General features: G+C 33.2%; 1 protein-coding gene across 3 annotated transcripts; it reads left to right on the top strand.

Moving 5' to 3' along the window:
- Window positions 1-3,333: 3,333 nt before the first annotated feature.
- Window positions 3,334-12,975, top strand: LOC131664364 (NADPH oxidase 5). 3 transcript variants are annotated; one of them, XM_058935401.1, is made up of 19 exons: window positions 3,334-3,468; window positions 7,275-7,369; window positions 7,429-7,540; window positions 7,727-7,824; window positions 7,900-8,020; window positions 8,097-8,247; window positions 8,697-8,907; window positions 8,975-9,198; window positions 9,261-9,449; window positions 9,782-9,978; window positions 10,044-10,365; window positions 10,531-10,660; window positions 10,737-10,903; window positions 10,972-11,104; window positions 11,182-11,402; window positions 11,468-11,646; window positions 11,723-11,932; window positions 11,998-12,201; window positions 12,261-12,975. In XM_058935401.1, the coding sequence occupies exons 1-19, from the start codon at window positions 3,334-3,336 to the stop codon at window positions 12,456-12,458; spliced, it is 3,297 nt and encodes a 1,098-aa protein (XP_058791384.1). In that variant the 3' UTR covers window positions 12,459-12,975. The 3 variants fall into 3 exon arrangements, with proteins under 3 accessions (XP_058791384.1, XP_058791386.1, XP_058791385.1); XM_058935403.1 differs by lacking the exon at window positions 3,334-3,468 and adding an exon at window positions 6,628-6,796; XM_058935402.1 differs by lacking the exon at window positions 3,334-3,468 and adding an exon at window positions 6,633-6,759.
- Window positions 12,976-14,516: the final 1,541 nt, after the last annotated feature.

Here is a 14,516-nt window from a genome sequence, read left to right as displayed (position 1 = left end):
ACTGCCGGCCGCTGGGTAAAAAGTGAGGGAGTAAGAGGAAAACACGGATCGAAGGGGCGCATGCACCTCGCGCACGCGCTCTGACTGGGATCGAATTTTCTGACGGTGGTCGGGCTTGGCTTTCTTTATTTGGGACTCGATAATTTCGGGGGAGGGAGAAAGAGGTGTTTTACCTTTGGGGAGGCTGCATTGATTTCTTCTCTTCAATCTCACGACTTGCTTTCTTTAGATGAATTTTTCGAGGAACTATAGATTATTAAGTAATGAACGACAATTGAAATTGAAAATGTAATAGCAACTTTCTTATCGTAAAATAATCATATATTATAATGACCGCAAGAAAAAATAATCTGAAAAATATTAGTAGCGCAGTTAAAATATTTTTAAGCTTTTTTTAGCTGAATACGAAAAAGTTGTTTTTTCAGATAAATAATTGAAAAAAACAGAGTTGAACATTAATTAAAATATGTTTTAGATTGCAAACCACATCTTTCTACAACTACATTGTCTTATAAGGTTCATTTATTCCTCTAGATTTTGCATCTTTTCCGCAGAAACAAGTGTTATATTTTAAATAAAACTATTGATCTGGTTTATAGTTTTCCAAATCGATTAATACAGTTTGAATAATATCCAATAAGTTTTGGTAGTAATTTTTTTGATCCTACAAATAAGACTGATACTATTCTAACGGTTTGTAAGGTGAATCCAGTAATTTCTTTCTGAAATTAGATAGTCGAGAAAAAATGTAAGATGTAAACTTATGCTGTAGTGACCAAAAGTTAAACAGACTCATGAAAAAAAAATGTTCAATCGGATAATGTTTTAACTAATTATACTTAATTAAGTAATACTTATACACTATATAAACTAATAATGTAATCATTAAAAATTTGAAAATTTTACCCTCCTCCTAATAAATTAAATTTATAATAATATTTTCTTTTTAGTTTTTAAGCTTCTTATTTACTAATTACGTTTTTACCAACTATTTTTTCATATCTATTAGTATTATGAAAATAAAAACATCAATAGAAAGGAACTATGTAGAAGAACCGAAAATATTTTAACTTTTAATTGTTTTTATAATATATATATGAAAAATATTTAGAAAATTTACGACGTTGAAAATTTATAAATCTTGTGCTGACTTGGGTCAACAAAAAATATATAACGTTCTTTTCAATGTTGAGACGTTTTTGCAAGCCTATAATCTAAAATGTGAATCAGAACATCTAAGAAAAAGTGAATCACTTGATTATCCAAGGACAATTCACCTATTACTCAAATAAATTGTAGCAAGGCGTTCGCTTTCTCGGAAAGCTTCAGCAGCACAAAATGCAAAGTCGATCAGTACCTATTTTTACTCCTCAAAATAACTAAACAATAATATAGTTTATCGTATTCCCGATCCTTCATTTAATTTTATCATTAAAAAAAGATTCAAATAATTATTTTCCTTTTAATTAGCGTCAATCACCAAAATTCAACAATACCGCTGGTACTATCATTATATTTCTATAGATAACTTTATTTTATGATGTCAATATATCGAAATGAGACAAAGTTGAAAGGAAATTTACGACAACAAAAAAAGCAACATTCAGCTACTTATTGCATTAAAATGTTTCAATGGCTTATACGTCCTCCACGCATATGAGAAGTCGCGCCTCCGGCGGCTATGATTCGCGAAGTTACCGGCTCCCCGGGGGATATTATCGGTTCACGGGCGTCCTATGCGATTAATCGTGAGCTACTCTACGCACGCCACTTTCTATCATTGGAATTGTACTCACTACGAAACGAAGCAATTAGATCGCAGAATAAAGTATAAAATTAACCATGGATCAATTATCCTTTATAGGATATTCGTATATACTTTGCCATATGAGATTAAATGCCATGTACATGGAATTGAAACTTTGAAATTCCTAAGTATAATTGCAATATTTATGATTGTGCACATAAGACGAATGCAAGAGCCAGGCTGATACCTCACTAGTGTTGTAGCTACTAAATATTTAGTGTATATCAGTGAGCTAAACACACATGACTCAATGTAAACGATCGATACACAACTAATCAGTATTAGCGATCAGCGATCGGCACAACGCCCGTTGATCATCGAGGCCACGACGACAAGTAACAAGTCCACGTCTACGAGTCAGCTCAAAGTCAATGGACCAGTCACTATGAATGCAGGTTGCTCAACGCTGTGCTCGACCTTGAGTTGACGTAACCCCCAAGCAGTCAAGGCTCATCGTTCTCACGCCTCCAACATTCAGGATCCGGAAGACATTACATCCGCTCTCTACTGATCGATATCAATGTAGACCTGAATGCGAGCAAGGTCCAGTGAAAGAATCCATGCACAATGTCTTCAATGCGTCATGGCGAAATTCGCCAAAATCCTATAATCCCTGTATGGATGTGCTTGCGCGATACTTGCCTCGTTAACGGCTGACCGATGGTATTTTTTAGTGTGAAATTCCGCCACAATAAGATAGCTTGATTGATATATGACCAAAATCGGTTTCATTCTCTATTTAAATCGGATTTTAATAGTCGGCATTTTGGCGATTTTCAGGCTAAGAATCTTTTTCTCTAGGCTTTAAAAATATTTTATAGTTTCTGTATAGCAATTTTCATAACATTCTGTATAAATAAAAATGGTTCTTCTACAAAAGCACCAGTTATTCTTAACAATAAATACACATTGCGACTATAAATTCTCCTTAAACAATTACTTTCTCATTTCATCCAGACATATCAGTCGGCTAAAGATCTGTGATCGATTGTAACCTTTTTTTTTGATACTGAAAAGACTAAACGGAAACTAATTTATCATCCATAAAATCACGTAGCCGCAGAAAAGGAAGAAGGAAAAGAGATCTATCGCTGAGCGCTGCGAGCACGAAAAAGTGAAAGGACACTTATGTATATCCCCACGCGTCGGATCGCCAATGGACTTCCTCGCGCGCAGCGATAACTACTCGAACGTCAAATGCGATCGTGTCCCGTTGGCGAACACGCATTGCTCCAGCGCTAATTATAGAGTTAGGTTCGATCGTCAATCAATCTCCGAGTCTGAAAAGGATTCAATTATTTAATAGCAGTGGCTGAATAGTTCAAGATAATTATTTAATCGTTGGGTGCCGCTGCAACTTCGCCGTGAGGCTTTCAAATGCTCACTAAACTAAAATGACATTAGTCAAAAGTGGTCGGATTTAAATGTGCATCGGAGTGTAATCCACTGCTCGGGTAAAAATGGAAGAGGAAGAGTCACCTCGGACGGCTGAGCAGCCTCGTCGAGGCTCCAGCAACAGCGAGAAGATGAGCGTGATGGAACGCGAGAGTCGCATGGAGAAGCGTCGCATGGCCCAGCTAACGGATTGCAAGGAGATGCTGAGGCGAGATGGAACTCAGCGATATGCTCGCGACAACTTCAAAGCTCTTTTTCACAATGAGGTGCGTTCGTCAACCAAAACATCTTTCCAATTTTATCACTCTAACGCAGACCTTGAACGTCATCATGCAAAATTCATCTCGTTTTTATCGTCACGTAAACAATTTAAAAGGACATTTTTCAATGGATTTTTCATTCTCAATGACGGAAATCTATTTGCGACCGAATTAAATCATTAATAAGAATCCATTAGTCTTCTGCACGCGCCAATTAGAACACTTTTCTCTCGTAAAAGGATACGATCCTGATTATCCTCGTACGGCAATCACATTTATCATTGTTAAGTTTCAATTAAGGGAGAGTGTAAAAAATTAAATTCACATGGAATCATTGGTGCAAATAAAAGACAATGCAAATGAAATTATTGAATCTAAAGTATTAATTTGTTTAAGTCTAGTAACTAGAAGTTCATATTAATACCTAGTTTGAAAAAATATTTATTCAAGTTTATGCAATACTGCAAATTGTAACAAAATAATCCTCATATTCAATTGTGTATGCAAAAACTAAATATTTTGTCGGTGCATTATGATTTCCAAGTAATATCGTAAAAAAAATTACATAAGTATTAAGTATAAAATAAAATAAATAAAGCGTGAGAAATATTAAATTTAATTATATTCTCTTGCGTAATAACCTCGAAATGAATCAATGTTATACCTTCCTATCTTCCAAACATCTATGCATGAACTGATCTTCTGTTATAACGTATTTTAGCACTTACTCGAAAAAGTCAATATTTTAAAAAGTACTGGATTCTAATAAATTGAATAACTTTCTTTCACTTTTTGCTGTATCTTTAAATAAATCGTTCATACTACATTGGTAAAATTAAATTATATTTAATCTTACATTAACAAAAGAATTACAAATTACACGTAATATTTCTTTAATGGTCTTGGAACGTCATTAAACAATCGAAATACTTAAACCTTCGATGTGCTAAGAATACACTCAAGTACCCAAGGCTTCATCGTAGATACAATTGTGTCTGCAAAAATCTTATATTATTGTCAGATTTGATTAATTGGATGGTGAAAGAAGTTTTCCATTCACTCAAACATCTTCGGAATATTTCATATTAAAAATGATCACTTATGAATTAATTAAGTATTCTATACAAAATATTTTTCCGTTACAACTTGCGAATAAATAAGTTAAAGGATTCTGATGAAATTAAATTTTCACTTAAGATTTAATACTTTATCAAGTTTAATCTAACATCTATTTGCTGTAAAATATCAATGATTATTGACGTAAATTGTTTTTAATTTGCAATTTCCATCGACAACTCCCGAAAGATTTTATCTGAAGAACCGGTAGCTCGTCTACTATCAGTATCCTTCGAAGACATACTAAAGTTATTTCGAGACTCTTGATATTCCAATAAATTTTCTCTCAGCAAAACCGTTGCCCAGGCAAATAAAAGCGAAACACGTGGCTAGAGTAGATATATAAAGTAAAAAGCAAGCAAAACACTGACACACACGAAAGAGGCGATCTAAGCCAAAGGCCCGCTTCGATCAAGGCATTCAATCGCCTGGGGCTACAAGACCTTCACCGCGTGCGCGCCAGCCTTCTTTCTTCATTCCTTTTTTATTTTAATTAATTGCGGAAAAAAGTGCAAAAGAGGGATCACAGATGTAGACATTCAAATGGCATGACGCGGCCACAGCCAAAAATTAATTTCACTTTCCGTACCTCCCAGTTTTTCAGTTTCTGAAAAATTCTTATGTTTTATGTATTTCATATATTGTTCATTTAAATTTTACGTTTTTCCAAAATTGTTCGAGTAATAAAAATGTAATAAATGAAGGAAATACGAAGAACAATATTGTACGTTTCGTAAGTCAATATGTAGGATTAAATATTTAGAATAATTTTAGTAATACAGATTCATTAAGCGGAATTACTGATAAAATTATGTAATAGTTGTTTGTTTAAGTTATAAAGTATATTATATACGTAGTTGCATACTGTGGCTTGTTACAAATTTTTAAAAGTCATCGTTTCAGTTTTCTTAAAAATCAATCTCTATTATTTTTTAACGTGAAATTTTCTTTTGAATTATTTTTTATACTGGAAGGTTTGTTGAATAAGAAACTAAAAAACGCTTTTGTAATAAAAATTATACCCTTTAGACACTGATATAAATTAATAAGTGTTATGGGCTCTCTCAAAATTTATGTGGACCAACGCGTCAGCAAAATTTTATTATAGCTTTTCATTATATAATAATTCATACGAACCCTATTCAACAGTATCAAATAAAGATCCACTTATATACGTTAAAACGGTATTCCGTTAATACAAAATTTTATAACGCACAGATTTTATAAGCTTAAAGATATTATTGAAGATAATATTGTTAGAAAGGTTATCAATGTTTCGTAACTTTATGGGTTTGACGTTTCATTAGTTAATTGCAATGACGTGCAGTAAAAATTGCCATCGAAATAAGACCGTGAAATTTAATTTATAGCTTCGCCCAATTTACTTTACACTCTGTTTTGATGAAACTAGATCATTAAATGACGTAAATGGAGCACAAGGATTTTGTGTTTTACTGCAGTATAAAAATCAACCAAAAACGTTAATAGGTGTATTCATTTATCTGAGTCAAATTTTTGTATTTATTATTTCTATACTTAAATATGAATTGTGTGGGTCACATTTAAGTCTTTTTATATCATTCATTTTGCACATTTAAAAAAAAATAATATCAATGTTCATGCGTGTAAATTGATTTTTAGTTCAATTGAAATTAACAAAAGCGAAAAATGTAAAAAAAAACTATATTTTGAAAACAATTTTGAGGAAAGTTGACGGTTCAGAAATTTATTCAAAGTAATTAATTAAAAATGAAAATTAAATGTAGAAAAATGTAGAAAATTATTTATGTAAAACATAATAAATTATTTAATAAATAGCTAATTCAAATTGAATTTTTTATTATTATTCATTACCAAATCGTGGATAAACATGATCAAAAATGAATTAATTGAATAATAAAAAAAATGTTGACGATGGAAAAGTGATATAAGAATAACGTAACAAGTCAATGGCTTGGAAGTTGTCTAAATTTGTATATCCAGTTTTTCGCTTATTTCGATAGTAAACAGCTGCTCTCGAAAGGCATTCGAGTCTGGAAGTGATTTGCGTAAGTGTTTGATAAACGCAAAAGTAATTCAGTGCGGTATTGACCTCTTTAATAGGCTCAACTTGTTTTTTCTTCATATAAATACACAAGTTGGTAGTTTATAGGGTCCACTATCTCGCACTGATTATATATTGTAAGTGAATGACCGTAATTAAAAATTCAACGTGTGTGTAAGTTGTTATTCAAGTATATAGTAATATACAAAAATATATGATTGAAAATTTTTACAATTCTACTTTACTTGGAGTTTCGAAAGATCCTGTTTGTTTCATATTTGCTATATAAATGCAGGCTCAATCAAATCAGTTAATCAGGTATTATGATACGAACATTTCGACGAACGTAAACATTGTCGAATTGGGTACGTACACGCTAAGGAAAAATTTGTTGCTGGTACTCACACAATTCGTACGTCCGCTCTAATAGGAATTAAATACCTTTACAAGGCGTCGTCTACTTTTTACGCACGCAATTGTACTTTTCCATATATCTTATTCCATCAAGCATTTTCATTTAAAATTTAATTCTACAGTTGTTTTATTGTGCCTAAGATTCGAAAAGCATAAAGACAGAGACAATAGACATGACTCGTTTACATTTTATTAAAAATTTCTAAAAATATATTTGATTATTATTTTTGCGTATAAGGTTTTCCTGGAGAAGCTTTTCGCATTGTTCGACCTAGATAGAGACGGATTATTAAAACAAGAGGAGTGGATCGAATTCTTGAAAGGCCGACTGACGTAAGTGTCTAGTTTCCTACATATCAAAAAATTCATTCAGATGATTTTCTTCTCTGTAGACATGAAAAACAGCTTGACTTCATTGACCAAATCGAAAGCGTCGCCTATGTGTTATGCGGCGAGGAACCTATAAATTTCACCACTTTTCGCCAGATATTCCATGCTAAAGGAGTATGTGTTTCATATGTATTTTTTTCATTCACTTTTACCTCATAGATGATTATCTTAAAGTTACCCTAACCAGCTAAATAAAAATTTGTTTTCAAATTCGGATATATAATTATATTTAACCAATTTTATGAATTTTACTAAAACAACTTCAATACGGATGCTGATCAAACAAATTCATGGCTACAGATTATTGAGAAATTATTAAAACTCATCGATGTTGAGTGCACAGGCAGCGTAACACCTGAACAAATCATGGAGTTTATTGCAACGATAAGTAGCCCAAGGTATATTTTTAAACGTTGATTAATGAATAAAATTAAATTTGATTTAAAAAAATTCTAAATTACTATATCATTTAGGTCGCGAATAGGCTTTGACGAACGAAATTTAGAATGGCTTGAAAAAATTTTTAAGCAAACTGTTGGAAACGAAAAAGAAATCAGGAGAGAGGAATTCCAAAAAATTGTCACCTCGAAAAATGTAAATAAAATCAGAGTTAGGATTTTGGTTGATAAGAGCTTTTCAAATTACACATTAGTATATTTGAATATTTCAGCCATTTTTTACGGAAAGAGTATTTCAAATCTTCGACAAAGACAACTCCGGTACTGTATCACTTCAAGAATTCCTCGATGCTATGCACCAGTTTGCAGGCAAAACTCCCAACGATAAAATCAGATTCCTCTTTAAAATCTACGACATTGATGGTAAATCTTTTAATTTTAAAATAACACAGTTATGAAACTATAATTGCTTCTATTAGCAAATTGTAAAGCACATAGTTAGATTTATCTGGCTAATGAATAACTGAGAGCTACGTTTCTATACAACTGATTGAAATAATTTTTAAATCTCTAATGCTGTAGCCGAAAATAACGTTCAGCAAACGATTATTTTACATAATTAAGTCGTGAAACATCTATTAAGATAGTATCGACAGTAATTAATGAAATTTATTCTGGACAAACTTTTAGTGATTGAATCTATTTAAATCACAGTAATTTATATTAAAATGTTATATTTCTAGGAATCAGAGTTTTCTGATTATTGTCATTTCTAATTTAGTCATTAATGCTAATTTACACTCGAAAACAAAAAGTATAATATATTTATCTGTAAAAATTAAAAAAACCATAAACTTTTATCGGGTGAACAGGGGATGGACTAATCCAGTTGCGTGAGCTCGAGCACGTACTGCGCGCTTGCATGGAAGAAAATGGAATGAAATTCAGCGATGAGCAAATTGAGGATTTAACGGTTGCCCTTTTCGAAGATGCTGACAAGGGAAGTCGTGGAGCCATTACCTTTGAGGCGCTCAAGCGGCAACTTGAGAAGCACGAAGGTCTTTTAGAAAACCTCACGATTAGGTAGAATAGCCCTTGTTGTCAATAATATTCGATCAACGTAGTTCTTAAAATTAAACTTAAATTTCAGCATAGACAGATGGCTCGTTCCACCAAAGCCAGAAACGCCTAAAAGACAGTATCCACAACTCTGTCCAAAACTTCCATATCAACTAACAAAGCCATATTTGAAAAATAACTACGTGAAGATGACATTCATAGCTTGTTTTTTTATCATCAATTTTGCTCTCTTCGTTTCAAGGGCTTATCAATACAGACACGCAAATGGATACATCATACTCGCCCGAGCTTGCGGTGGGTTTTTTTTTCTAAATTGTCAAAGTTCGAATGAGCAAAAAAAAATTTCTTTTTTTCAGGCCAATGCTTAAATTTTGATTGTATGTTCGTGCTCGTACTGATGCTACGACAATGCATAACATTCTTAAGGACTCACGGGTTTAGCTGGGTACTCCCGCTTGACAATCACATATACCTGCATAAAATGACGGGTGCACTAATTGGTGTATTTAGTGTCATCCATACAGTCATGCATCTTCTTAATATCGGTGAGTTTCTATTCAAAATTCTCGATTGCGTATTTTTACCACATCTCATTGTTTTGCATTATCAGTTTTCTTCAAAGAAACTCAATTCAATATCATTTAATATTAGTCATTAAAATTCCAATTAATATACATGTAATTGTCCTTATTACTTAATATCTAGTCTATTCAATGACTTCCAAAAGTCAAATCGAAAGCTTCTTTTTTTAGTACAATATTATTAAGTGTCTTTCAAATGTTCCAATCTAAACATAGACGTGATGAATTATAATAGCGTTTATATGCCTTAAAATTATTTGTGAAAAGTTATGATTAGCAATGAAATTCTAAAATAGGTACGGTTGTTATAAACGATCATGAGTACTTGAATCACGCAAACTATACGATGTCGGAGTGGTTACTTACAAGTAGACCGCACATGTTTGGTCTGGTGGCTGGTGGTGCTAATCCCACAGGCGTTGCCTTAATTGTCATTCTTGCCATCATGACCGTATGCTCACTACCGTTCGTTCGTAGAGGAGGCTGCTTTGAGGTATATAACATACTTAACGATTGATTTTTTATAAAATTATTTAAAAAACTTTCTCTCTACCCAAGGTATTTTACTGGTCGCACCTACTGTACATACCATTCTGGATTCTTATGATCTTCCATGGGCCGAATTTCTGGAAGTGGTTCGTGGTACCAGGGTTAATCTACGTGATTGAACGTATCCGCAGGATAGCTTGGGTTCACGCTCAACGTGGTAAAACATATATCAGCTCGGGATTGTTATTACCATCTAAGGTCACGCATTTGGTGATTAAACGACCTCCAAACTTCGATTTTCGTCCTGGTGACTACGTTTTTGTCAATGTACCAGTCATTGCCAAGTACGAATGGCATCCATTCACCATTAGTAGTGCTCCTGAACAAGAAGGTAATAAAAAAAATTAAAAAGCTGATAATATTGCTTGAATGAAATTTTTTATAGCAAAAGTCAACATTAGTCACTTTTGCGGCTATGCTTTTAATAATAAATATTAGACGACCTCTCTTCCACTATTATTATTTACATACAGCTACACAAAAATTTGTCTTGCAGAATATATGTGGCTACACATCAGAGCTGTTGGTGAATGGACTAACAGTCTCTACTCTTACTTTGAGAAGGAGCAACAAAAACTCCATCGGGGTGAAATTCTTCCAGTTGAAAATTGTACAAAAGTATCACCGTGAGTATCTACAATACCTGTCAACTTCAACACTTTGTATGAAAACAATCTCATTGATTTCTTCTCCGAATCTCAGATGTAAGATTGTAAGGAATATTCCAATAATGTTGGAAAAGAAGTTCTCTATCGATTCCCTCAATCATCCTAGTGGAATTGTAAATCCTTCATATTCGTCGGATCACGAAAGACTATCATCAAATCAAACTATAAATTCAACTGATTCGTTTACAACCGCCTCAGAAAGTAACTAGAAAAATCTAATTTGTACAGAACGATTTACAATACTAATCTGTTTATCCACGCCATTTTAGCGAATACGCCAGCAAAAGCTTCGCAAGAAAAGAGGATTCACCAGCTGGTTCTGGGAAATAAAATTCCTTTTGAGAAATCACTATCTATGCCAGATATGCAAACAAAAACTAAAAAAAGAGAGAGGATTATGGCGTAAATATTTTTTGATAAAAAAAATAAAACACTCATATTTGTATTGAAATGATACTTCTCAATTTTTCTCAACACAGGCTTCGAGATTACATGAGATCTGAATCTGAAAGAAGCTTCGACGAAACGTTAATGCGGCGTGCAAGACTGAAGTCTCTAGGCTTGGCTTATTTGAGTCCACAGAATAAGTCATTAGCGCAGAGTTTTCGTTACATGCGCACCAAACCAACTATAATCGCGTTCAAAACTCCCAGCTTGGAGAACTGCGACTACGAACTCCAGTCTTCGACTTCCAAATCAAGTAAGTATTTTGTTTTTCTTTGGAGAATGCGAACCAAGCTTAATATATTGATGTTCTCAATGTAGCAGTTGACGAGAATGAGCAGAAAACAATGACGCCCACAGTACGAGCTGCTATAGCCGAAGAAGGTAGAGTAGGACAAGATTGTGCAATCGATAAGAGGAGACCAAGCTCCTCCAGAGGTGTCAAGTGCGAGATATTTTGTCATACACCCATGAATTATCCCGTAGGAAAGCCGCTTGAAGTACGAACATGCTTTGCTGTATATATACATATTCAATCCAGATCTGCGTAGTTTTTAAACATATACTTTTTAACAGATCTATTTAGACGGGCCTTACGGAGCACCATCAAGCCACATTTTTCAAGCTCAGCACGCAGTGTTGATTGCCACGGGTATCGGAGTCACACCATTCGCTTCGATTCTTCAGTCGATTATGCATCGTTATTGGAAGGCTCGTCACACTTGTCCCAAATGTACATTCTCATGGGCGAGCGAAATTCCTGCGACAATCATGAAACTACGAAAGGTGACCGCAAATTAAACGACTCGTGCATCGAGCAGACATTAATTAAAGAATATTTTGTCTTGAAGGTTGACTTCTTTTGGATCAATCGAGATCAGCGTTCATTCGAGTGGTTCGTCAATTTACTCTCGCAACTCGAGATGGAACAGGCCGAACTTGGTGCTACGATGGAACGTTTTCTAGAGATGCATATGTACATAACAAGCGCTTTGCAAAAGAGCGATATGAAGGCTGTCGGCTTGCAGCTTGCTCTCGAATTACTTCATGAAAAAGTGAGTCGCGGCTTTTGTTTTTAAGTCGCATTTAATTCATAATGAACATTCATTCGTAGGAAAAACGAGACCTCATAACTGGACTAAAGACCCGTACGAACGCAGGCCGACCAAACTGGGACAAAGTTTTCAAACAGTTGCAATTACAGAAGAAAGGCAAGGTGACGGTCTTCTATTGTGGTCCACCGCAGCTTGGTCGTATTTTACGATACAAGTGCGATCAGTTTGGCTTCAACTTCCGCAAGGAATCGTTTTAAATTTTTTTTATTTTCGCTCGAATGAGCTTGATTGTTATTTTTTACAGATTATTTCTCAACGGCTTTTACTCAAAATCATTTACAATACTTTAATGCGAACATTTCATTTTTTAATCTATATTATAGCCTTTATTATTGTACGTTAAATATAGAAATTATTCGTTTGTTTATTTATTATTAAATTATCATTGCTTACTCTTAGCTTGAATTTTTTAGCAAAGTTAACGAGGACGATTCACCTTTTGGTGTGTGTGTGTAACTATTGAATTTTTTAAGAATTTACTGTGTATGATTTACTATTATACTTATTCAGTTTTATTATCAGAACTCTCTATTTTTATAAGATCTTAACGAAAGCATAACTTACAGTGAAAGATGATAGTATTATAAATAGTGAAAATGTTGAAAATTTTCTTTGTGCTTCTTTTTAATATAGAAGTATAAGCACTGATAGCTACTGAGCATCTCAACTCGTTAGAAATAAACATAAGTTCCACGATTAGAAGCCTTATCAGCAAATTTGTTATTGTTACTATAATAGAAAATAAGTTATATAATTATAGATGTATAGTATTGAAAATAAATGTTATTCTACTTATCTTATGAGTATAGTTTATTGTTACAAATAGATAAACCTTCAGCTTTCTATTTAAACAATTTTATGACGTATTCAAAACATTGATGATTAAACAATGCAGGTAATTGATGAACATGAAAAGCTCCGATTTTAAAGCAATGAACAAAAGTAGTCTAATTATGATGAGAGCAAAGAAAACCCACATGCGTCACATTTTATATTAGAAAAATTGAATAATAAAATAACGTATTTTTTACTATCGATCAGTGATCAGAAAATTTACAGGCGAATTTAAAAGCGATTTGAATCATGTAGTAATAAAAAATTTTCTTGATACGTCAATGTGTATTAGATACTATATGTGGCGAATAAAAATGCATTTGCGCATTATAAAATTCTAACTCGTATATTTCTGTTTTTCACACAAAAAAGGGAACTATTTGCACTCTACAAAAAAAAATAATTAGATATATTTCTAACTTACCTTCTACGCTAACAATAAAATCGTTATTAACACACCATCTATGCATGCATTTGATGAATCATAGAATTATTACTAATATCACGCAATTTTTACTCGCAGATTTGTTTTTTAGACGAGACCACGACAAAATTATTCTTTCATTCCATCGTGTAATCACATATTCCTACGAATTTCCGAAAAGCCCACAAACCATTATTTCAATTATACGATACAATATTTGTATTGCAAAGATATGTATGCATGAAATAATAGATAAAAGCTAAGATAGATAGGATAACGAATTTAGCCGAGCACGAGATCGTCACACGTGTTTGTGACGATAAACGTCAAGCCACACGATTTTCTTTTGAAAAACGTCTGTTTGCATATAGCCGTCTCGACATCTTTATCGTACGTGCAGATCACGTCAAGACAACTTTCTAGAGGATAATCATCACGTGCGAGCATCACGTGTCATCCATGGGTCAAAGTCGTGGGCCCGTCTTGGTAATCCTCAATTCTCATTGGTTGGTTCACGGTGGGACGGTACGACTGCGTCATTGTAGCCAAGCTTTTAATGCCATGACTTTCTATTAACGTTATCAACATTAAACGATTTCTTTAAAACAAGTTGTAATATTACAGTTCATTCTTAACTACATCATAGACGTAGTTTTAATTGGGTTTTTTCTTGACTTGAAATTCTTAAAATATTAAAAAAATTACTTTTTTGCCGTCTTTGAAAAACTTTACCATTTATGTTTGAATCGTTTTTTGATCGAGAAAACAGTCAAATAAGTTCGCAAATCATTGAATTTTGAAATAATTATAATAGGCACTATTACGTTTTATTTTCAATCAATGTACATTGGAGACATGTAATAATAATAAAATCTAAATAAAAGTTAGATTCATATTTTATTTATTGTTTCTGTTTTCATGTAATACATCATCTGTTTGGTTTTTTCTGCCGGCATGACAATAACTTATTATTATATAACGTTATGTCAACCTCGTA

The sequence above is a fragment of the Phymastichus coffea genome, unplaced genomic scaffold (genome assembly GCF_024137745.1).
Source record: "Phymastichus coffea isolate CEN01 unplaced genomic scaffold, Cenicafe_Pcof_1.1 PCOF00043, whole genome shotgun sequence".
In the NCBI taxonomy this organism is placed as follows: Eukaryota; Metazoa; Arthropoda; class Insecta; order Hymenoptera; family Eulophidae; genus Phymastichus; species Phymastichus coffea.
This window is presented reverse-complemented; position numbering and strand designations above follow the sequence as displayed.

Coding starts and splice junctions, on each gene's coding strand:
- LOC131664364 (XM_058935401.1), top strand. CDS start 3,334: ATGAGCGTGATGGAACGCGAGAGTCGCATGGAGAAGCGTCGCATGGCC. Junction 8,248..8,696: donor TAAAATCTACGACATTGATG/GTAAATCTTTTA, acceptor TCGGGTGAACAG/GGGATGGACTAATCCAGTTG. Junction 8,908..8,974: donor TTAGAAAACCTCACGATTAG/GTAGAATAGCCC, acceptor CTTAAATTTCAG/CATAGACAGATGGCTCGTTC.